Consider the following 25,427-nt stretch of genomic DNA (forward strand, 5'->3'; position numbering starts at 1 on the left):
TCCCATAGGTAAGACACAGTTCCAGGCACGAGTTTCCCTAGGTGTGACAGTCCCATAGGTGAAACACGGCACGAATACTGGCTCTTCCATGGCGTGACAGTCCCATGGATCGAACACAGTCCAGGTCATACACGGGTGGCACTGATCTGGCTCCCGTCCATACGACACCATCCTGCTAACACACGGGTGGCACCAGTCTGGCTCCCGTCCATGTCAGCAAAATACTGGCCTCTTCACACGAGACACTGGCCTGGCCTCAAGTGAACGAGACGCAAAAATGTGGGAATGGACCAAATGGTCGGCCAATTGGTGACATCCCCCCGGGCTTCTAAAGAGTTGACCTCAACTTAAAAGCCTCAAGATATGCCTGCAACAATTGCGGATAATCTTCAAAATAATCCTCATTTACCCACTTGGCATCAATAGGCAAATAATTCTTAAACTTCACAAGGTATCTCCTGGAAAGCTTTCCTGCAGGTAGCTTTCTCTCCTTGTGAAAAACAATCTGTTCTGGCTGGAGGATTTCCTCAAGCTCTTCAATTTCTGGCGGATCTTCTGTGACAGGCTCATCAGGATCTGGCCCCACATATTTCCGAAATAGACTCACATGAAAAGCATTGTGAATCTTCCAATGACTAGGTAAAGCAAGCCTGTAGGACACTTCATTGATCTTGTGAATCACCTTGAAGGGTCCATAATAGCGAGGAGAAAGCTTAGGATATGATCCTTCTCGTCCTGGCCTCTTCCGAAGCCTAGCCTTCTCAAATTTCAGCAATACCCAATCACCTTCTTTGACTTCCATGTCCCTTCTATGCTTGTCAGCAGCCTTTTTATGCTTATCCTGAGATCTTGCAATGGCTGTCTGCACCTGACCAAAGGCAACATCTAAGTCACGAACATATTCATCAGCTGCAAAAATCTCATCCTTGGTACGAAGGATGGGTGGCAAGACCACTCTGCCATAAATGATCTCAAACGGAGCCTTTCCTGTGGAAGCATGGATCGTATTGTTGTAGGCAAACTCAACAAGTGGAAGATACTTCTCCCATGCATGCTTTTGATCTGCCACATAACACTTCAATAAATCCAATACAGCTGAATTCGCAGCTTCACTTTGGCCATCCGTTTGGGGATGATAAGCTGATGAAAACTCAAGCTTAGTACCCATATTATCAAACAAAGCCCTCCAAAATAGGCTTGTAGTCCTGGGATCTCTATCCCCAACAATGGATTTAGGCATACCATGATGCTTGAAAATATTAGCAAGAAAAAGCTTTACCATATGATCAGCTTTAATGGTTTTCTTGACTGGCAAGAAGTGAGCTTGCTTGCTAAACCTGTCCACAATAGTCCAAATAGCATCATTCCCATGCTGGGATCTAGGCAAATCCATAATAAAATCCATCGTAATACTTTCCCAAGGTTGCGAGGGAATAGGCAATGGCTGAAGCAAACCTGGAGGCTTTTGCCTGTCAAATTTCACCTTTTGGCAAATAATACATGCACGCACATAAGCCTCAATGTCTTTACGCATGCTTGGCCAAAAGAAATACCTCTGAATCATGCGAGTAGTAGGCATAATACCTCTATGACCAGCATATGGTGGAGCGTGACATTCGTCCATAACCTTTGGACGCAAATCCTTCACCACACATAGGCAATTATCCTTGATGAGATAACCCTCATTGAGAACATAAGAGGCATGTGAATGACCAGCCATCAAATCAGTCCATACATGGCAAAAATCAGCATCCAAATGATACAAATCTCTCATAGCAGATAGATCTCCATGAGAGGCCACTGAGACTGCAGCAATATAAGGCCTCCTAGATGGTGCATCGGCCACTACATTTTTCTTTCCTGGAGTATGCACAATCTGAAAATGAAACATGGAAAGAAAATTCGCCATTCTCATTTGCTTCTCTGAAAGCTTGGTTTGAGATAGAAAGTATCTCAAGCTTTGATGATCTGTCTTGACCACAAATTCAGCCCCAAGAAGGTAGTGTTTCCAAATCTTTAAGGCGTGAATTACAGCCAAGAGCTCTTTCTCATAGATATCCATATGAAGCTCAGCGTCATGCAAACGACGGCTCTCGTATGCAACTGCATGCCCTTCTTGATTTAGGACAGCTCCTATGCAATCACCACAAGCATCACATTCAACCACGAATGACTTGTGCAAGTCAGGAACAATCAATACTGGACCACATATGATCGCATGCTTGAGCTGCAAGAAGGCATCCTGTTCCTTTGAAGTCCATTTGAAAACAGTTTTCTTTTTCGTGAGATCATGTAGAGGAGTTGCAATCATAGCAAAGTGCCTTATGAAACGCCTGTAGTATGAACATAATCCCAGAAAACTTCGTACTTGATGTACGTTTTGCAATTCGGGCCAATTTCGAATAGTCTCTATCTTTGCAGGATCCATTGTAACTCCATCCTTGGATACAATATGTCCCAGATAATGAATCTCTGAAAGGAAAAATTCACTTTTCTTGGCATTGACGAAAAGTTTATGCTTCCGCAACTCTTCGAACACTGTGACCAAATGAGTTCTGTGTTCCTGCTCATTCTTGGAGAAAACCAAGATATCATCAAAGAAGACTCCTGTAAACTTGCGATGGGATCGGAATATCCTATCCATCATTCGATTAAAAGTAGCAGGAGCATTGGTGAGACCAAAAGGCATTACCAAGAATTCATATAATCCGAAGGCTGTCCTGAATGCAGTCTTATGGACATCTTGTGGCACCACTCGGATCTGGTGATAACCACTCTTCAAATCAAGTCTGCTAAAGCAAGCTGAGCCATCAAGCTTATCCAAGATATCATCAATACGTGGAATAGGAAATCTGTTCTTGATGGTAAGCTTGTTCAAAGCTCTATAGTCAACACACATACGGAATGATCCGTCCTTCTTTTGAACAAGAAGCACAGGAGAGCAGTAAGGTGAGGAACTTGGCTGAACCAAACCTTTCTCTAAAAGCTCGTTAACCTGCTTCATAATTTCTTCTTGTTGTGCAGCACTCACTCGGTATGCGGGTTTGTTAGGTGGAGAACTACCTGGCACAAGATCTATGCAATGATCTTCGGGCCTTTGGGGAGGTAATTCTCCTGGCAACGAGTCAGCAAAACAGTCTTTGAATGCATTAAGAAAATTCAGCCTATCATTAGACATAGCATCCACATTTTGATGATTTGGCACAAGATTATCACGCACAAAAACCAAGTACGCTGAAAGACTCTTTTTCATTGCTTTATTAATTTGGATGTGTGATACAACTGGGATGGAATCCCCTTCTTTGCCAGCATCAATAAAGTGCATGCGGCCTTTATGCATAAAAGAAATCATATTAGACTTGTAGTCTTTGCGGGGCTCAAGCCTATGATGCCACGGCTTGCCCAACAATGCATCACATCCATTCAAAGGAGCAACTAAGAAATGCTCATTGTCAAGATAACCCTGTATATGAATACGCAACTTTCCAATCAAAGGGGTAACCTGCACCTGCTGTTTTGCTGTTGTGCGCACATCCCTTGCTCACCGCCTTCCCAAACCAGTGGGCATCGCCTTCTTGAACTTGCTTTTTGGCGACTGCTGCTACTGTACATCCTCACCCACGATGCCTTGCCTACAGTGCTGCCTCAGATGCCGTGCGCCAACAATCAGCCAACCAAAGAGAAGAAGATGCGCCATACACCTCCCAGCACTCGACGATGACCCACACTTCGGAATCTGCCACCCTTCCCTTTATAAAGAGGCGCCTCCATCTGCTTTCTCCAAAAAGCTAATAGCAAAAACGCAAACTTCCAAAAATAATAATATTTTAAATCATCAAAGGTTTAAAAACTTAAAAAACTTTAAAATCCTCTTTTGTCCCTTTCACACTTGGGCTGGTCACACATATGGGTTTCCTTTTCATATCCAAACTGATGCCATCCACACTGTCCATCCCGTGCCCGTGCCCACCTGCTTATTGTCTAGAGAAAAACATAGGGTCGTAACAGGCTCCGTGTGAACAGCCGTCAAACACTATAAGCAGCCATGCACAAAGTGGTCAAGCGGCTAGTTCACATGGCCAAGCAAGTGGTACTCATGCTTTTGAAGCTTTGGGCAATAAGCAAGGTTATATGGAGGCGAAAATACATGTGGGACAGCCTTCTCGAGGTAAAGGTTAGTCAAAAGGCAGTTATATGCCAGGGAAGAAGAGCTCAAGATGCTCTATGATAACCTGTAGTTTCACAAGCTTATGGAGGCCACAAAGGTCGAGTCTATGGTAGCACACACTATGGATTCTATGGTGAAGGAATTGGGCATGAATCCCTAAGAGGTAGCCCTCAACTACCTTATACGCACCAAAGGGGTCACTCTTGAGTGTGCCTCTCAGCTATGTCGGGATAGACGCCCCAGACCTCGGGGTATCTGTAGCAGATCTAGATGGCATGGGAGGATTAGAGAGTTCATCGCAAATCACCAGCAGTAGGTAGTTCACCATGGAGGAGCTTGTCTTCATGCTTTAGCGACCTATGAGGGATTTCATCCATCTATACCCTCACACATTCATGAGCCTCATGCGCCCAGAGATGTCTCTGAGTGGATACTTTCATCCCCTCTTAGTAGCTTCCCAAGTTTCCCATGTTACTCTTGATCTCTAGATCTATAGATCTTTTCTCACTTTTTTCTATTACACACCACTGACATTTGTACTTCATCTGGCCAAATTATTGCAACTTTTGGTCTCATAGGTCATTTTGGCCTTCCGAAGACGTTAATATAGGTTTCATTTCATTTCTTCTCTCCCTTCATGTGCGTGCGTGAAGTGCGCCCTTCTCTCTCTTTCTCCCTTTGTGTGAAAAGGTTGTGTGCTATGGCACTCTACTATGCCCTCCCTCCCTTCTGCTCACGATTGTGAGGAGTGTTGTTTGCTTACTGCAGCTTCTCTCTCTCTGCTCTCGCGCACGCGTGCGACATTGATGGAGATGGTAGTGTTGTAGAGATGTGGACAGCATTGGCGGGTGGCTAGTATGAAGAGCAGCTAGTTGAGGGAGCCTATGCCAAGGCGAGGCGTGTTTACTGGTTCTCGGCGGAGTGGTCATCTACAGACAACTAGGTGGGGCAGCAACAGTTAGAGACAGGTTTGAGGACAGGCTATCGTAAACAAGCAGATGGCCACGTAGAAGCTTTGTGAGGCAACAATAGTGGCAAAGTTACATAGCGTCTGTAAGGCGGTAATGAAGATGACCACTAGAAGAGCATTTGGCATATTAAAGCCTTGATAGCTCGCTGTAGCACAAGTAGCGTGGAGAAGTTGATTGCTCTGATACCAATTCTAGACTATTAGGGCTAGCACAGGTGCAGGTTATGGAGGGTCAAAGCACTTCGTCATGTCGTGTGTGGAGATGTGGGGGAGAGATAAAACAAGCTGTAGAGAGAGACAGAAATTGCACGAACTCAATGATATTGATTGTTGATGTTGTAGCGTTTAAACCAAGTACATGCCTTTTGTAGGTTTCAAACCTTATCTTTTGACTCAATCAAACACACTAGGTGAGTGACACATGGCATGGCCATTGACATCAGTGCTTATTTCATACACACATAATATCTTATCCACCTAAGGGTGGATAAGATAAGTGAGCGTTCACACCCCTTTAGGGGCTGCTCACACACACACACACACACACACACACACACTCTTTCAGGTACACAAATAGTGGTACATGCACATGTACATGAGGCTCCGAATACCCAACAGGAGGCTGCCTTTGCATAGGTCACCGTTGCATAGGGCACATGTCTCCGTGCCGCATGTTTCTCGCGCTAGGGTCATGTGCATGCACCTACTGTTGTCCCATTGGATAAGGGGAAGAGAAAGTTGGAAGATGAGGGTGCGAACAGGCTAAAGGTTTTAAAGCAACTGACAAATCTATAAAGTTTGAAGCCTATCATGGTGATTATGATGCAAGCAAGGCAATGGCTTTTATAGCCCAGTTTGACATTGCCTTTAGTGATGAGCTCTCTGAGAAATCAAAGATTCGCCATTTGAGCATGTTCCTAAAGGGCTCGGCTGCCCATTGGTGGATCACGAAAAAGCTCTCAAGCAACTCCATTCAAACATGGGAGGACTTTTAAAGAGAGGTTTTATGCACAATTCTTGCCTCCCAGTGTAGTGGAGAAGATCATGAGCAAGTGGGATAAGATTGAGCAGAAGGACAATGAGTCCGTGCAGACATATGTAAACATTCTTGTTTGAGGGTGAACCCGAGAAGAAAAGGAAGTTCAAGTATGGACTTCAACCAATCTACAAGTCTGGTCTTGATACTCACCACAATGCTACCTTGTAGGACTATATGGTAGTCGCTCGAGCAATTGGAGCATAAATTGCAGCGTTTCTGGCAAAGGAGACCATGCTTTCAAGGTCAAAGAGAGGGCTGGTCATAACCAATAAAAGAGCGGACAACATGCTAAACCTTTTGTGAAAGATGTATATAGAGTGGTGGGAAGACTGAAAATATGCAGCCTAAGGATGCCTCCCAAAAAAAGTAGAAGTTTAGTCTTACTCCTGAGCAAAGGGAACAATATGCCAAGGAGGGTAAATGCTTCCCATGTGGTAGCAAAGATCACATGTTTTGTGAGTGTCCTAAGCATAAGAGTAAGAACAATGAGAAGCAACAAAGGGCAAATGTGCATGCCATTCTTGATGTGCAAGGGAATACAAGAAATGAAGACAGAGAGGATGGTTTGCAAAGCTTGGAGACAGCTCAAGGATCAGCGCACACTCTTTATGTTTGATGACTATGCCACAGATAACTTCATTTCTGTGGAGATGTCATCTACATTGAACATTGATGTAGGGGACGTGGGACCACATATTGAGGTGGAGGTTGCTTTTGTGGGCAAGCAAGTGCAAGTGACCCCTATCTTTGGAAAGTTGCGCATACACATTGAGGGGTATCTTGATCATGAGATTTTTTGGTTGCACTGTTGCAAGGATGTCATGTATTGCTGGGAAAGCCGTGGCATCACCACATTGAGCCACGCAAGGAGTATAAAACAAACATGATTACTTTTATGCATAAGGGCTGCATGCATGTTATTGATGATGGCCAAGAGGGAAACTCCATCCCGGTTGTATCTCATGTTCAAATTAATAAAGCAATGAAAAAGAGTGTTTCTGCGTACTTGGTTATTGTACGTGAAAATGATGATCTATAGGTAAACACTATATGCATACAAAGATTGTTTTGCGAGGAGAGTTATCTTGTGAGAGACCCGAGGATTAACCACATTGATTTGGTGCCGGGTAGCTCCGTGCCAAATAGACCCGCATAGAGGGTAAGCAGAGCTTTTGGACCGAGGTTTAGTTCAGCCAAGCTCTTTGCCATATTGATCACCGGTTTTGCTAGTGCAGAAGAAGGATGGTTCCTTTTGTATGTGTGAATATCGGGCTTTAAATAAGCTTACTATGAAGAACTCGTATCCAATCCCGCACAGAGATGACATCCTTGATAAACTTGATGGGTCTGCATGTTTCAGCCACATTGACGTTAAGAGTGGGTATCACCAAGTACGTGTGGCACCACATGATGTACACAAAACAACTTTTAGGATATCATTTGGTTTGTATGAGTTTTTGGTTATACCGTTTGGTCGCACGAATGTAACTTGGTTGAACACAATGCTAATCAATACACTTAAATACACTAAGATTTGATGGACACTTGCTCAAAATACAAGAAGTAAATTGTTGAATTGACAAGAGAGACACAATGAGCCGGAACGGCCGACCCCTCCCTCAAATAAAGTATATTGATCTTGGGAGAATCAAGTACATGGTGTCATGGGCATTTTTGACTAGATTTCCATACCAATGCATATGAATTCAGTATTGCAAACAAGTGGTTGTCGATGTAGACTTGCAACCCACACTACCCTCTCAAGTGGCCATGTTCCCTACCATCTGCTCTCTATTGTTCTACCAACACATGGTAGCAACAATCTACAAGAGAGCACGTAGGACAAGAGAACACTACACAGGTTATGTGATCTTGTAATCCGGTTCCTCCCTCCTATTACTTGCTCCCATATTTAAGCATAAAAGCTTACCAATAGCAAGTAGAGTCGATGACAGCGGAAGTCTTCGCGATGTAAGTCCTTGGAGTGTTGAGATCTTTGATTTGTCGCCTTTCTTCGCGACAAAAGTCTTCAAGAGGATGAAGGAAACCTTGGGAAAGCTTCCCCTATGGTTCAACTTGAGAAAGGAGAGCTGAAATTAGGGTTTTCAGCAAAAAGACCAAAAATTACAGCAATAAAGAGAGCTGTTTTGTTGAATTTCAGTCATTGGCTTGTGTAGAAGAGTGATTAGCATCCGAAAATACTCTAGGAAGCTTGAAAATCACCTTAGCAAGCTTGGAAATGAAGCTGGGAAGGAGAATGTGCAGAAAATGCAGCCCAACAGCCCTCATGAAGGAGGCGCCAAACTTTAGAGAGAGGAAGAGGAGTGAGATCTTTGAGCCGTCCCCAAGCTTTACATACAACCCTATCTTTGCTATCATGTGAAGTGTTGCCCTGCACATCCGGAACCATATGCACATTAGGCTTTGATGCATTTGCATTATCACGCTTCTTCTTGTTTGGACATGCCTTTGCAATATGCTCGGTGCTGCCACAAGTAAAGCATTTCCCCTCACTCATATATTGCTTTTTCTGTTTTGGAGTGAGACCATAATCTTTCAATTTGAAGGGACGCTTCTTGGTAGTGTTATTTTGAGCTTTTGGACCATTTTTATCTTGGTTTTGGTCCTTTTTAGGTGGTTGTCCATCATTTTGCAGGTTTTGGACAGTCCTCTTTTTGCCTTGAAATGAGGGTTTAGCCTTATTGGATCGACTCAATTTGAGTTTCAATTGCTCGGTGGCGGTGGCGGCTACGATTAATTGGTGTAAAGTATGACCAGGATACATTTGTAGTCCCACTTTGTACACGGGTTGTAATCCTGATTGAAACCTTCTCTTCCTTTCCGCCTCGGTGACATGCATAAATGGAGACACCTCCAAAAGCACTTTCCAAAACTTTTGTACATATGCATTTACCAATTCCTCCTCATTTTGCTTTATCCAATCCCACTTCATTGTTATCTCATTCAATGCATTGGGAGGCAAGAATTGAGCATAGAACCTCTCCTTGAACTCTTCCCATGGTCTAACAGGATTCGGTGAGAGCTTCTTTGTGAGCCACCAATGGGCAGCAGTGCCTTTCATGAACATGCTTACATGCTGGATCATGGATTTCTGAGTGAAATCCTCATCATTGAAAGCAATATCAAACTGAGCAATAAAAGCAAGTGCCTTTGATGCATCATATTCTCCATGATATGTGTCAAACTTCACGGATTTGTCTCCGGCTTTGAAGTCACGAGACTTTGATGCATGTGTGTGCATCTCAACATGTTTTCCCCCATGTTTGTCCATTGGGACAGTCCCTGTGACTGGCATCATTTTTGGACCAAAAGGTGATGCATAAAGCATAGATACATGTGCCCTATAAGCATGAGGCACGGCTGGCCCCTCAACATGCATTGATACATTTTCAGCCATAACTTCTCTCTCACGAGCACACTCGAAGGCATGAGTGGCATGAGAGATACACGGGCTACCTGCACCAATAGAAAAATGCAGCCCATGTTGCATGTTTTGTGTATGCACATTTTCAGCCGGCAATGGCATTTGACATACTTTTGACCACTGCCATAAACATTGTATCCTTCACGGGCTACATAAGGTGTTCCTGCATGGCGTGAAGTCATTGATTGTTCCTCTCCCATCGCATGGAGATTCATCCTCTTAGACATAAGTTCTTGTTCGGGCACACGTGGGGATTCCAAGACATGTGGGATGGTTGCCTTTTCTGCATAAGCATCCTCGGTACGAGCCAAGTATGCACGTGATGCATCCCTCGGTTGCATGTGCAACTCTTCAGCAATCATTGCCATTGCATGATCCATATAAGATTCAGCTTTCTTGGCCTTCAAACGGTCATGTACCAATGGATCCTCGCGGCGGTAGAGATTCAATTCTTCTTGTTGTGCATGGAGAAGAGCTTGCATACGAGTAAGTTCAGCCCTCAAGACTATGGACTCTTCTTCCTGCATCTTCTCTTTGCCACGGGATGGCTGTCCCACATATTCATGTTCCCTATTGTGCACCACATGAGTTTGCTCATCCTGTAACACATTGGAGGCATGCATTTCATTGTCCCTGGCTCTTGTATTAGCATCTCCGACATTCATTGCATGGCTATCCATAATGTTCTAAGTGTAGAGATAGCTAGTGTTCACAGTGATCGTCTCTCACGATAGAAGTGAAAGAGAACCGTATGCTCTGATACCAATGTAACTTGGTTGAACACAATGCTAATCAATACACTTAAATACACTAAGATTTGATGGACACTTGCTCAAAATACAAGAAGTAAATTGCTGAATTGACAAGAAGAGGATGAAGGGAACCTTGGGAAAGCTTCCCCTATGGTTCAACTTGAGAAAGGAGATTGAAATTAGGGTTTTCAGTAAAAAGACCAGAAATTACAACAATAAAGAGAGCTGTTTTGCTGAATTTCAGTCATTGGGAGTGTGTAGGAGAGTGATTAGCATCCGGAAACACTCTAGGAAGCTTGAAAATCACCTTAGCAAGCTTGGAAATGGAGTTGGGAAGGAGAATGTGCAAAAAATGCAGCCCAACAGCCCTCATGAAGGAGGCGCCAAACTCTAGAGAGAGGAAGAGGAGTGAGGTGGTGAGTTGTCCAGTGTAGGTGGCAGGCAGGTGCTTTGTGGAGCAAGCTAGAGTGGACACATGGCTGGTTACTCCCTTTGTACAAAGGGGATAAGGTCCGAGCGGTGGACCTTGGGTTGTGTCCACCTCGGGACATCAATGTGTGTGAACACCGGGCTGGTCATAATTTATAAGTGAGTTTTGGTCGCCCAAAACTTAATGAAGTGTGTACACACTCACTTATAAATTAGTGCTAACTCCTAAGGCCAAGTTTATGACCAATACTTACCACCTGTCACATGCCACATAACCATGTCAGCAGACAGTTTCACACGCACGGTTCGCGGGCGGACGTCTCCTTACCCAGAATTACACATCGGTCAAGCAAGCATGAAAACAGCATGCAATTTCAATTGCAAGCAAGCACATAAAGATGCAATTTCAATTGCAAGCAAGCACATAAAGATGCTATGCGATGCAGCATTGGTATGGACAATTCCCGTTCATGAGACTATACCAAAATAGACGTGCTCTAGGCAAGTACACGAGGTACCAGACCCAATGGAACACCAATTCACCAAGCATTTCCGGGCATGTACATGGAGGCACAAGTCCCAACGGAAAGCCAAGTCCACAGTATCACATGAGTGGCATCAATTCCCGGCATAAATAACTGCCATGGACACCAGTCCAATGTACATACATGATAAGAAAGCACGGGTGGACCAATTGGGTGGCCAAATGGTGACACGAATGTCTCGGCCATGTGATGAATTGCATTTTCCATGAGCATTGGAAACTCATTGGTGTGTTTTTCAATGATATCTTGGTATTTTCCAAGAATGAGCAAGAACACTGCCAGCAGTTGGCATAAGAGCTTTGTAACCACAAGCTCTTCATCAATGCAATAAAGAGTGATTTTTTCCTTTCGAGATTCACTATTTTCGGTACATTGTATCAAAGGATGGCGGCAGTATGGATCTTGCAAAGATTGAAGCCATTCGGAATTGGCCTGAATTATCTTCTATACATGAAGTACGAAGTTTTTTGGGTTATTCTCATATTATAGGCGCTTTATCATAGGCACTTTGCATGGATTGTTTTGCCATTGCATGAGCTCACTAAGAAGAAGGCAGTCTTCAAATGGACAATTGATGAGAAAGAGGCTTTCTGTCGCCTCAACGATGTCATTATAAGTGGGCATGTGTTAGTCATCCTGGACTTGCAGAAACCTTTCTGTGTGGAGTGTGATGCATCTGGAAGTTGCATTGGGGCTGTCCTAAATTAAGAAGGATATGCTATAGCTTATGAAAGCCATCGTTTGCATGATGTCGAGCTTTCTTTGGCCATCTATGAAAAGGAGTTATTGGCTGTAATTCATGCCTTTGACTATTTGGAAACACTATCTTCTTGGGGCTGATTTTATGGTCAAGACAGATCATTAGAGCCTAAGGTACTTCTTTACACAAACAAAGCTATATGAGAACGGCAAACTTCTTGTCTATGTTTCATTTTCAGATTGTGCACACTCCAGGAAAGAAGAATGTGGTGGCAGATGCATTGTGTAGAAAGCCATATGTGGCTGTAGTGTTAGTTGCCTCACATGGGGACTTGTTTGCCATGCATGAATTGTACCATATAGATGTTGCTTTTGGGAATATATGGACTGATTTAGTGGCTGGACATTGTTGATTTTGGGAATATATGGACTAATTTAGTGGTTGGACGTGCACATGCCTCTTATGTGATCAAAGAGGGGTATCTCATGAAGGATAACTGCCTCTGTGTTGTGTCAAACATGAGGCAAAAGGTCATTGATGAGTGCCATGCTCCTCCATATGTAGGTCATAGAGATATCATACCTACTACGTGCATGATTGAATGCTATGCGCAAGGATATTGAGACATATGTATGTGAATGCATCACATGCCAAAAGGTCAAGTTTGACAGCCAAAAGGCTCCAAGTTTGCTTCAGTCGCTGCATATTCCCTTACAGCCATGGAAAAGTTTTGCAATGGACTTCATCATGGACTTGTCTCGTACTCAACAAGGCAACGATGCTATTTGGACCATTGTTGATAGGTTTAGTAGGGAGGCACACTTCTTGCCAATCAGAAAGACCATTAAGCTTGAGTATATGGTCAAGACATTTGTGGCACAAGTGTTCAAACACCATGGTATGCCTAAGTCCATTGTGGGAGAGAGAGATCCCAGGACTATGAGCCTCTTTTGGAGAGCTCTCTTTGACAATATGGGCAGCTTTTCACCCCCCAATGGGAGCAAAGTGAGGCCGCAAATTCAACTGTGTTGGATCTCCTCAAATGCTATGTTGTAGATCAAAAAACAGCTTGGGAAAAGTATCTGCCGCCGGTGGTAGAGTTTGCATACAACAACACAATGCATGCCTCCATGGAAAAGTCCCCATTTGAGATTGTTTATGGCAAAGTGATATTGCCACCCATCCTATGCACTAAGGATGAGATCTTTGCAGCTGATGTGTATGTTAGAGATCTTGATGTTGTGTTTGCACAAGTGGAGACAACCATTGCTTGTTCATAGGATAAGCATAAGAGGGCTGTCGACAAGCATAGAAGAGAGATGGACATCAAAGAGAATGATTGGGTATTGTTGAAATTTGAGAAAGCAAGACTTTGTAAGAGGCCAGGATAGGAGGGAGCATGCCCTAAGCTCTCTAGTAGGTATTACGGACCTTTTAAGGCGATTAAGCAAATCAATGAGGTTGCTTTCCGGCTTGCATTGCTCAATCATTGGAGGATTCACAATGCCTTTCATGTGAGTCTATTGCGAATGTATGGGGGACCAGAGCCAGAAGAGCCTGTCACAGAAGAGCCACTAGAGGTTGATGAGCTAGAGGAAGTTCTTTAATGCGAGCAGATTGTGTTTCACAAGTTCAAGAACTATTTTCCTACCGACGCAAAATGGGTTGATGAAGACTACACAAAGATTACCCACAACTTCCTCAAGCGTATTTGGAGGCTTTTTACTTGAGGTCAACTGTTTAGAAGCCGGGAGGGATGTCACCATTTGGCCACCCAAGTAGTCTTCCCTTATTTCATGCCAAGGTACGGGAGCCAAGGGAGCTTCGTGTTGCCCGTACCGAGGCCAGGACTCGTGTCACCTACGGGAGGACATGCCTCGTGTCACCCGTAGTGTGGCCAGGACGTGGAACCCACTATCAGGGATCCCAATTTAGGCTTCCCACCACTGAGCCAGTCTCTGCTTGCTTGAAATTGATTTCACGTTACTTGTTTTCGTGTGACTGCTTGCAATGACGTGTCCAGTTCAGGGGCAAGGGACGCCCGCCCGTGAACCGTGCGAATGCTTTGTATTCTAACATGGTTTGTGTCATGTGAACATGTGGTAAGTATTCATTGGAACCTTTGTTTATTTCTTTAAGACTTTATAACCTTAGCAATTGGGCACCGGCCATCGGTGAATGCTCGGGACCCCAAGAACTAAAGTATGGCCTGTCCAAGCCTTGGACACCCTCTTAACCCATTAAAACCATTCATGGGACTCTGTAATGAGGGGTCACCTTATAGAGGTGCCCACCTTCATTAAGAGAGGGGGGTGCTATGCCACGAGTCCTATAGTCATTGGGACCCCGTCCAATCTCTTCCACCAACCTCTCCCACAGGCTAGTGTAGGAGCTCGGTTGAGAGGTGTGACACTCGACAGAGCCACTGAGTTATGCAGAGCTCGATGCCCCAGACCCCATGGCCCTCGCCCACGGCCACGCCACCACAGGAAGATCTGGGCCATCATCTCCCATCATCGCAGGACCTTCTTGCGCCAGCTCAGTTTTACCTTGAGCACCATGTCACAGCGGCCCATGAGGGATGTATTAGGTTGATATGAGAGCTCTCTGCTCATGTACCTAGATCAGATTTTAAAGATCTAGATTTTTTGTTATCTTTCTTTATTACTATTTTGTACCCAGATGATGTACCTCATGGATATGATGTAACCTTTTGGTCTCATAGGTCATTTTGGCCTTTTGAAGACGTTAATACAACTTTCTTTCTTTCTTTCTTTCTCATGTGGAGGCTGGCACATGGCTGGGCTCTCTTTTTGGGAATCGACTATCTCACAGGTGCTGCCTTTCTGCTGCCCGATTGTGTACCCGCAATACCGACCTGTACTTGTTCATGTACTCGTACTAGGGAGGCTTGAGCCATGGTCTTTGCGAGGGTGTGGTCCAGGCTCTAGTACGAGTGCGTGTTTGTGCGTGGTTTCGGGAACAACAGTTTCACATTCACTTCCCTCTAGGTGTATGAGATTGGTGGCTAGGGTATTTATACTCATTTGACGAGTCCGGCATCGGCAGTCTACTCTGACTCACTTTTGTTTGGGTAACTTGTCTTCATATTTGCATTGCATTGGTTTATCTGGTTGGCAAGCCGTGGTGTAGTTATAGCGCCTATGCTGCTTCCATATTCTTTTGCAATTACACCATGTTGCGGTGGTGCTCAACTCTTTCAACTCCTGATTCTCTCATTGCAGCTCGAGGATCTTGTCTTCGAGGCAGGTAGGCGAATCATTCTGTGGCAGGTGGTGGGGGTTTTATTGGTGTGGATGAAGCAGCCACAAATGATGGCTTCTTCCCTTGGCTCATGGTTGTGGAGCTTGCATAGGACCTCCTCCTTACGAGGAGGTGAACTAAACCCTAGGGTCTAGACTACATTAAAACCCCCTCTTAGGGCAGTTGAATTTTGGAAAGAAAGCCCTAAAAATAGGGTACTGGTGGTCGGTGCGGGGAGCAGCTGACTGTTGTGGAGGAAAAAATCCTTAGAAAATAGGGTTTAGGTTCGCTTACGAATGGCAATGGGCTGAGCTGGGCACTGATGATGGACAGTGCAGTGAGCAGCTGCTGGCTGCTGCAGATCTGCAGGGGCCAGAGCAAGGGCACTGGCAATTGGAGCTGGAGCGAGGGGTTGCAGTCACAAGCCGGAGCTGTTGAGAGAGGCGCCAGGGGCCATGAGCTGCTGTAGTCTAGGCTTTGGAGAGAGAGAGAGAGAGAGAGAGAGAGAGAGAGAGAGAGAGGAGCTGACCCAACCTGCATTTTTTTGGGCTTTTTAGGGATCAACGACCCTGAAGATCACCTGTCCAACAGGGCAGCCCATTACATCTGCTGCTGCTGTAATGCGAGCGTTATCACAAATATTTCCCTCTGCAGCAAATAGTCTGGGCAAAGTTTGCATGCTCAGTGGGAGTGAGGTGTGCTGTTTTGAGATGTATATTTCTACATATCATTTTTTGTTAGGCTAGACGTGATTGTCAGGATGTAGGTTTCCTTCCAACTAAAATATGGTATGGCTTGCTACTGTGACAGGTTGGGGCTGTTTTTGATTTGCCTGCAAAACTGGCTAAGGAGTTACTCTCTTTGAAGATTGTGTCGGGAGAAATCATTGAAGCCCTGCATAAGGTTTATGGATCAACTCTTCCATTTTTATGTGCTTGATGCTCTTTGTAAAGAGCGATCATGAAGTTGTTTTACAATATTGGTATTGAATTGCAATCTTAGTTATGTAAAATGGCCAAAACATGGGGGTTTTGGGCTGAAATGTCCCTTTCAAAGGGTCCAAGATTCTGAATTGTGTTTTGGCTGTCTTGGTTTCCCTAATGGAATGTTTTGGCCCTTCCAGGCATTTCCTAACACCACCTACCGTTTACCTTGCAAAAAACCAATTTCAGGCCAATTTTTTTTTTTTTTTTCTTGGCTCTTTCTACTAGCGGAGCTCTTTACCCCTGCTCTCCCTTCACTTCATCTTCATGCGTTTCTCCTCTCCTCCTACTTCTCTACTCTCTCCTTTATTTTACATTCCCCTTGTTGACATGGCTTCTCCCTGTTTCCATAACTATGTTTTTAGTGTCATCATGCACTAAAGTGTTTGCACAATCAGTTTTTGCATTTGTGTAGCTGACAATTTGTTGCCATGACATTCCACCTCATCTCTTATGAAGGGGTGTTTTTAATGTCATCATACACTGAAGTGTTTGCACAACCAGTTTTTTGGTGTGTTATTATTCCACCTGATCTGAAGGTTTATAGAGCTGATAATTTGTTGTTATGACATTCCACCTCATCTCTTATGAAAGGGTTTAGGTCTCAACACAGCTTATAGGAACATCTATGAAGGGGTTTATATAGATCAAGAAAGCTAATAGTGAAAGCAAGGATTGTATATGCTACTCATATGGGACGTATGCTACGATGTCTTGGTTGCAAGGGAAGGAGGATCCTTTGACAGAGAACACTAGTATTTCAATAACTTATCCAACCACTCAAAGACCTTGTATTGGGCCTTCTCTGAGAAGTTTCTTTGGTAGTTGCTCAAAAGACATGCAGTTCTCCACTGGGATGCCGTTTTAAGTGATGCTTGTGCATAAGGCTCCATATTATGAGGGCACCAACTTTTGCAACCTGTCTGATTGTTCTAGTACAGAACTCACTTTTAAATGCTTTTGTTGCAGCTTCCTAATATTGTCGAAGAACCTTTTGGAAGTGATAGATTTGGTGGCAGGCAAAGAGGTCCACCGGGTGGGTTTTTTGGAGGAAGGCCTGGTGGCTTTTCAAATCGGCCAGCGGATAATGGTAACTGGTCCAACAGATCATCCACCACTGGCTCTTCTGGCAATGATTTTTTCAGCAGATCACCTGGTAGTTCTGGTAGCAGTGATTGGTCTAGCAGATCCTCGTCTGGTTTTGGTACTGGTAATTGGAACAGCAGCAGCAGGCCACCTTCTAGCTATGGCAGTGCGTATTCGTCACCATCAGCTCCCACCAACAGTTTTGTTTCTTCTAGTGGCGGTGATTGGTCAAGCAGGTATACTTTGCTTCTGGATGTGCACCCTTGAATTAATGCATTTTTAAGTCCTTTTTATAGTTCTGGCTTCTGGTCATGTGCATTGTGTGTCTGTGAGTTGTTAATTTGAGTAAGTGTGATCTACCTGTTTCTCCCTCCCCTTCATGGTGCCCAGAACAGTTGGAACTACAACATTATGTTTGACTTATCCTAGAAGATCCTTGAATCCTGCTTCATATGGATGCAAGGGTATGAGTACTATCTTATTGAATGAAAGGTTTAGGTGCATTGATTGGCCTCAATAGAGTGAGATCTTCAAACTTGCCATGCAGTCAAAGTTGCAATAATCTCCTAGTTGGTGTCTAACGTACATTGAAGTGTCTAGAAGGGTGATTGAGGAACCAAATCCAAGGTGATGACCCTTATGGTACCTCTGATCCTTTGTACGGCAGTATTAGTTGGTGGTCCCTCCTGCATAACTTGAGGTCTGGCCTTCATGAGCCAAGAAACTATCCACCATGTGAGCTAGAATGACCCTCTCTTGATATGAAATACAAGCAATGTAATCTATGAAATACAAGCAATGTAATCTTTCGCCTTACTCATTGGTCCTCTATGTGATCTCAAATGCAAGGCTGAATAGAGTTTAGGGGGGAACCATATCCGGAGCAATTGGGGGCGGGACTCGTGAGAGCTCTCCACTGATTTTTTGTTTTTGTTTTTGTTTTGTTTTGTTTTGTTTTGTTTTTTTTCGGGGGGGGGGGGGGGGTGGTGGGCATAAAAGAGACTTCTATTAAGTAAGAAAGAACAAATACAAAATCACGGCTGAAATATCCTCATCATAGAGTGTAAGAAAGCCGTCGCCAATCAGGGGTGCGGTGATGCCAAGAAAGTGCAGTAGGAGTTGATGAGAAGAAGATCCCACGATCCCACTCTCTCAAGAAGATAGTGCGCTTTGCTTGCGCTGATCTGGAGGCCCTTGTATACGAGCCCAAGTGGCCATAAGAGTATGGAGGATATCTCCCCAAATGGTATGGATGCATTGGGTGTCATAACTCTGAATGCCCGCAATCGCCTCTTTGCATTTGGCGTTCCAGATCTGCCAGGCTGTGATGCTGGCGATAATCTCCCAAGTGGTGTCAAGCCGCCCCAAGGGTGGTGTAGTGGGACCAAGGAAAATCTTCTGGCCAGTCCTCTGTCAATCATAATGGCAGTGTCATGGTCCCTGCCCTCAAAATAAAACCTGTGGTCCAGACTGAGCAAGCCAGGCAATAGAAAGTGCAGTGGGAGTTGACGAGAAGAAGATCCCATGATCCCACTCTCTCATGAAGATAGTGTGCTTTGCTTGCTCTGATCTGGAGGCCCTTTTATGCGAGCCCAAGTGCCATAAGAGTATGGAGGATATCTCCCCAAATGGTATGGATGCACTGGGTGTCATAACTCTGAATGCCCTCAATCGCCTCTTTGCATTTGGCTTTCCAGATCTGCCAGGTTGTGATGCTGGCAATAATCCACCAAGTGGTGTCAAGCTGCCCCAAGGGTGTTGTGTAGTGGGACTGAGGAAAATCTTCTGGCCAGTCCTCTGTCAATCATAGTGGCAGTGTCATGGTCCCTGCCCTCAAAATAAAATCTGTGGTCCAGATTGAGCAAGCCAGGTGATAGAGCCCCAAGTAATGTAGATAATGCCTCTCCTCAGTCTGCTTATAAGCTGAGCCATAGAGCTCTAGATCTTTTGAGCAACTTTGCTGTTACGTACCTAGTACTAATCTTTAGGATTAGTGGTCTAATCCAGCAGGGTTAGGAGAGCCCTGGGAGTAGAGGAAGCAGGGTGATGCAGGCGGCTAAGACTCATGGTTAATGATACCAAGTATATTGGCTATTTATGACCGGACAGTTATCTATAGCAACAGCTACTATATAAGTGAGACTTGGATCATAGAGAGTTATTCACTCTGTGGTCTGTGATGGACCAAGATTACCGTTGGGAACATGATTGGATTTGACGGATCACGGACGGTCATGCCGAAGGCCTCGGTAGGCAACCATTGGTGGTATACAAGTGTTGATTGGCATGGTTCGCGGGATTGGAGCCTTAGCCTCTGGTTCGGGGGATGCAAGCCAGAGGCTAAGGCTCCAATCCCACGAACCATGCCAATCAACACTGGTATACCACCAACGCTTGCTTGCTGAGGCCTTCGGCGTGACCGTCCGTGATCCATCGAATCCAATCATGTTCCCGGCGGTAATCCTGGTCCTTAGTCTCTGGTTCGGGGGATGCGAGCTAGAGGCTAAGGCTCCAATCCCACGAACCATGCCAATCAACACCGGTACACCACCAACGCTTGCTTGCTGAGGCCTTCGGCATGACCGTCCGTGATTCGTCGAATCCAATCATGTTCTTGACAATAATCGTGGTCCATCATAGACCACAGAGTGAATAACTCTCTGTGAACAATAATAACCCAAGTCTCACTTATACAGTGGCTATTGCTGTTATAAATAATTGTCCGGTCATAAATATCCAATTTACTTGGTATTTTTTCCATGAGTCTTAGCCGCATGTATCAACTTGCTTCCTCTAATCCTAGGGCTTCCCTAACCTTGCAAGATACGTAACACACTCCACCTCCTTAGTGTTTCCACTCTTGGAAACAAAATCTGGCTAAGAAAGAAAATTGGAAAACCTATGTTGTAAACTTGAAGTTGTGTCACCAAAGCATCAAAATACAAGTATCGCACAAAAAAAAAGTTTGGGAAAAAAAGTGGCGTGGTGTTGATGACGTAGTAGGATAGTACCGCAAGGTCAGCTTACAGGCTTGGAATGATGCGATGCGACTAGCTTTTGGAAAGCAAAAGATTAAAGGCTTTTTAAATACTAAAAAGAGAAGAGCTTTTATTATTAAAGACTATAAGTGAGTTTTAAAGCACTTTCTCAAGTGCTTTTGGACAAGAACTATAAATTCAGCTATTCTCTCATTGTTAGGACATGTAAAAAGACGAGAGCTCTCTAGCTCTAAGAACTTGTACTCCAGACTTCTCCAAGGAGTTTCATCTAATATTAGCTCGGAAGGAAGGGGGAGAGGGGATTGGTTCGATCCCTAATGTGGTATCTTCTCTCTCTACTTTCTCTCTTTTGTTTATTTTGAGAGAGGTGCAAGGGGTGGGAGTATCTACGAGAGGTCAAATCCAAGGTCACTGTATGTGAAGGGTGAGGGCAAGGTGCTACCCAAAGCCAAGCACAAGAGAAGAGGAGGACATTTTGCATGAAGAACCATGTCTCGAGAGCTAGAGAGAGAAGAGCTAAGCCCACAAAGAAGAAGAAGAAAAGCAAGACCTAACAGTTGAGGACAATTGTTTAATAACTTGGGGGATGTCACTGAAGCATCAAAATACATGTTGTTGATATGCAAATACACAACGCGCACAAAAAAAAGAAAAATAAGTTTGGAAAAAAAAGTGGCGTGCCACTGATACGTGGTGGGATAGCAACGCGTGGTTACCTTAGAGGCTTGGAATGATGCGACTAGCTTTTGGAAAGCAAAAGATTAAAAGCTTTTTAAATACTAAAAAGAGGAGCTTTTATTATTAAAAAGATGCTTTTTAGATGATTAATGAGTTTTAAAGCGCTTTTCTTAAGTGCTTTCGGACAAGAACTATACATTTAGCTATTCTCTCATTGTTGGGAGGTGTAAAAAGACAAGAGAGCTCTCTAGCTCTAAGAAGACTCCTCCAAGGAGTTTTATCTCATATTACTCGGGCAGGGAGGGGGAGGATGGCCTCTATTGTGGCGTCTTCTCTCTTTGCTTTCTCTCTTTTGTTTATTATTAGATTTTCTCAAGGTTTTAAGCGTGAAATGTTATTTTCTTGAAGATAATGTAGACCCCACTCTCTTGCAAAGTTTGGTCACCATTGGAGCACATTTGATTGCAATGTGCAAGCCCAATTTCGAGAAGGCTCTGTGTAAGGCCATGACACATTGAAAACCAGGCAAATGGGTCGCACATTGCGGCCAAATGTGCTCTAATGGTGGTGACCAAACTTTGTAAGTGTGTATATGTGGACCTTATATACATACTTGAAAATTTTGGTCACCATCGGATTGCATTTGGTTGCAATGTGCAGACCACCGAAGGCCTAATTTCAAGTAGGCTCTCGAAGGCCATGATACATTAAAAACTAAGCGTCTGGCATGCACATTGTAACCAAATGTACTCCGATGGTGCTGGATTAGACCACTAATCTTAAAGATTAGTACTAGGTATGTAACATTTGCAGCTCCAAATACAATGTTGTACAGTCGTAGGAGCTATCAGGCACGAGGAAAGCAGGCAAGAGGTTGGGTGAAGCGGCAAGGGGGCTACCGAGTAGGATAAAGGGTGGCGGGGAGAAGGGAGCACACAGAGGGCACTCAGCTCAGCAGTACGGGGAGCTTCTTGAACCATGACAATCAGTCATTAGGCTTTTTGCTTCCACATTAGGGTTTCTCACTCATGGCACGAATTAGAAGCTCTAAGGTCGAAATATGGTTTTCCCATGCCAATCAGGGTTTCCACTGCCACATCAGGGATTTGAATTAGGGTTTCGTCAGGCTGCTCACTGTGCCTCTTTGCAATGTTTCTGTATTTGTGTGATGACTGAAAATTTAATAAAATGATGGGAGCTCACAACTGATGAATTGGTAATGTACCTTGAACTATCAACCAAAGGAAGAGAGTGACCTTTGGGCTTGTGTTCCAGTGTCTCGGTCAAAAGAGAACCTGTGTACCTTTTGGAGACGGTGATTTTCCCAATGAGGCCTTCTTGTCGGGACTCAACTGGAAGAACTAAGCTGGATTTGATGTTCATTTGGGACATTATAGTTGAGAAAATGAATGAATGATCAGAAAGGTCCTGAGGGAATCTGTCCATTCCCACTCGCCTGGTTTCCACTGCAGATCTTTTAAGAGGGCAAAGTCTCCAGTGCTGACCAGTAATCATGTGGGGCAAACCAATGCTCTCCACACTGAGCAGTTATCCTAATTAGTAGAATGTCTTCATCAACAATGGGCTCCTGGGTCCTCAATCTTCACTCACTCTCATTGTAAAGGAGAGGTCTCTTTATGTGAGTTCTAGTGGAAGTGAATAACCTAGTATGGGACTCTAGTGGTTGAAATATGCCAAGCGACCTATACCTCTATAGAGCTTGGTTAGAACAGGGGACATCAGGGATGACTTTCAAAGACTTTTCACAAAATCTTTAATGCATATCAAGGGGAGTTGAGTTGTGTGTGGTCAGTGGTAGCATTGAGACTAGATTCCTGACACACTGGACTAGACTAGATGGTCTTCGATTTAGCTTGTTTCTAGGCCACACACATTGGCAAGTGCCATATGAGAACAATTTGCCGCACTCTTGAGGTGTGGGTGCTCATTGCAGAGGCGGTAAAGAGATGCCCCAAGTTCTATCTATAACAGTTTACCACAAGATTTCTGATGTGTTACTGTGAGTTCGTGTTGAGAGGACGTATACCTTATAGAGCGATTCTTCTCGTGTTTGAAACGCTTGACAAAATCAGCTAAAGAAAGGAAAATCTCATTTTAGTACGCCAACAAGAGGCATAGAGCAATTATTCTTGTTTTAAATGAGCAATTTTTATCTTAATAGTTTCTGAATAGGGATTTTTATTGTTTTCTCAATGAATGGTGCCAGGCCTTTCACTGGACAATGTCTGAAATGCGGGCAGACTGGACATCGCGCCGTAGAATGTCCAAGATAGTGTATGATGAAAGTTGATTCTTGGGATGCAGAGCTCTAATACTGGGCTCTTTTTTTTTGACAAGTTATAAGTTATGGTGCAAAGATTCCGTGGGAAAGTTCATAATGAACTCATAATTACACTGTTCTTAGTTTCTCTCTTTTGAGTGATACCCTCATAAAGTCTAGATGGAAGATCAACTTTTATACCTGTCTGTCTAATTTATGGTGATTGATAGGCAGGTGAGGTGAATATATAAAGTCGGTGGTTCTAAGAGTCGCGTTTTCAAGTGCAAGAATTAATAATTTACTTTTATCTGCCATTTCTTGTTGCTCAATCATGTATATGCACTCTAGAACCGATAGAAGGGCTAGCCAGAACAAGACTTGCACCCAACATTTTTGGGATGTTAATATTGGAGTTCTTTGGGAGCAGTGCATTAGCTTTAAACCTTCTGAACTCTACTTTTTTTGAATTTCCCCACATCATGTCAAGATGATCTCAATGATTTTTGAAGGATTTATTATCATTATTGTACAAAATAATGAAACAATTAACAGTTCATGTGATCATCCATTGGCTTACCTTCAATAAGGATTTTTGTTTTGGTGGATTCCATGTATCTTCACACAACATGATATTTCAATTACTGCAACTAATTTTACTTCATTGCGCTTAGTGTATATGCTGTACATTCGCTAGTGTTTAGGAAGGATTGTTTTCTTGCATCATGAGTAAGTAAATTATCATGATTTCCCATTGTGTGTAAGAAAGGCACTCTTACAGTCCGTACTTTAAGAACAAGGGAAGAGGAAGGGGTTCATATATCTCCCATAAAAGTAGTTCAAGTGTACTTTTTTTCTTGGTTCTCTTAGAGGCACAGAGATTTCTTCTAGCGAGCCCAAAGATTCTTCTTCTACTTTATCCCCCCTGGTCGTGAATGTAGGTGAGCTAGTCTACCTTCGCGAGAAGGGTTTTTGATCTTGTTAGTAGCGGCGGAATGGTCATCATTTGGGAGGAACCTTGTAAGGACTGACTTTTAGTATCTACTAACAAGCTGATGGATTAACCCCCGCCTTGGAAAGGATGCATGCAAGAGGTGGGCTAAAATCAGTGTAGTGGTTTCTTGGGCCTGGCCAGGGTCACTGTAGTGCTGATCAGTTCCATGACTTTCTTGCAAAAGCTGTTTTCTAAAGAAGGCAAGACATCATGATGGTATTGTTCAATGCCATTGGTTCACATTGTGTGGGTCAAAGGTATGGTACATATGATTGATGCGATGCAGAAATAACGCATCATGGAACAAATGCACCCTAGGTGTGTAGAAGATATAGTGGCAAAAGGGATAGTAAAAATGCAGCTTCTCTCCACACTCAAATGACTCATCATCAGTCTTGCATTGCTTGGAAAGGGGGATCAAATGTCTCCAAACTAAAGGATGGCCTTTGATTTTGCTCTTCTTTGTAAGTTGGTAGCTCTGCCATTTCATGATTGGTAATTGTGTGGGTTAAAGACATTCTCGGGTGTCATGTACATGTCGCGATTGGCAATCTTGTGGCTAAGAGACATTCTCAGATGTCATGTAAAGGAACTTAAGCTGTTTGAGCTTACTACTGGAATTTCACCAATAAGTGGCATTTTACAGGCTTGATAAGTCTTGGCTAGAATGGTTCACAGATTGTTAGGAATGCTTGGTTTGTGTGAATGATGATAGATAAAGATGAACAAATCCCTTGATAGGTTGGGATGAACATCTTGGACAGTTAGAGGATGTTGTCAAAAAAGAACTTCCAATATCTTTAGGATAAATGCACTCTTTTAAAGGTGCCGCATTACACTTAAACCTCATTATTTGTATCTTGGACTAGAAACGTCATACATTAGTCAGACCTTGTGAGGTAATGGCGTTTCATAACCACTTCCCAAGGTAAGTTACTCTAAAATTCTAGAGGCGGCCCACTTAAATTTGTCAACCTTCACCACAAATGTGAAGTTAAGGTTGGCCAAGTTCACACTTCAGAGGGACCAACATAAAAGATGAGCATTTCCATACATCTTCTCATGAACAAGGAGTGCACAAAACATACTAAGTGAAT

General features: G+C 43.8%; 1 protein-coding gene across 2 annotated transcripts in view; it reads left to right on the forward strand.

The window, feature by feature from the left end:
• Positions 1–23,781, forward strand: part of LOC147619475 (DEAD-box ATP-dependent RNA helicase 3A, chloroplastic-like) — an 80,927-nt gene extending 57,146 nt beyond the window's left edge. For both annotated transcript variants that reach the window (XM_086773146.1, XM_086773147.1), the window contains exons 7-10: positions 15,870–16,007; positions 16,123–16,215; positions 17,265–17,617; positions 23,286–23,781. In XM_086773146.1, coding sequence (XP_086629272.1) covers positions 15,870–16,007; positions 16,123–16,215; positions 17,265–17,617; positions 23,286–23,352 — 651 coding nt within the window. In that variant the 3' untranslated portion in view covers positions 23,353–23,781. The remainder of the gene's footprint in view (positions 1–15,869; positions 16,008–16,122; positions 16,216–17,264; positions 17,618–23,285) is intronic.
• The last annotated feature ends 1,646 nt before the right edge of the window (positions 23,782–25,427 follow it).

Source organism: Cibotium barometz, chromosome 33 (genome assembly GCF_041138505.1).
Source record: "Cibotium barometz isolate CiBa-2024 chromosome 33, ASM4113850v1, whole genome shotgun sequence".
Taxonomy (NCBI): domain Eukaryota; kingdom Viridiplantae; phylum Streptophyta; class Polypodiopsida; order Cyatheales; family Cibotiaceae; genus Cibotium; species Cibotium barometz.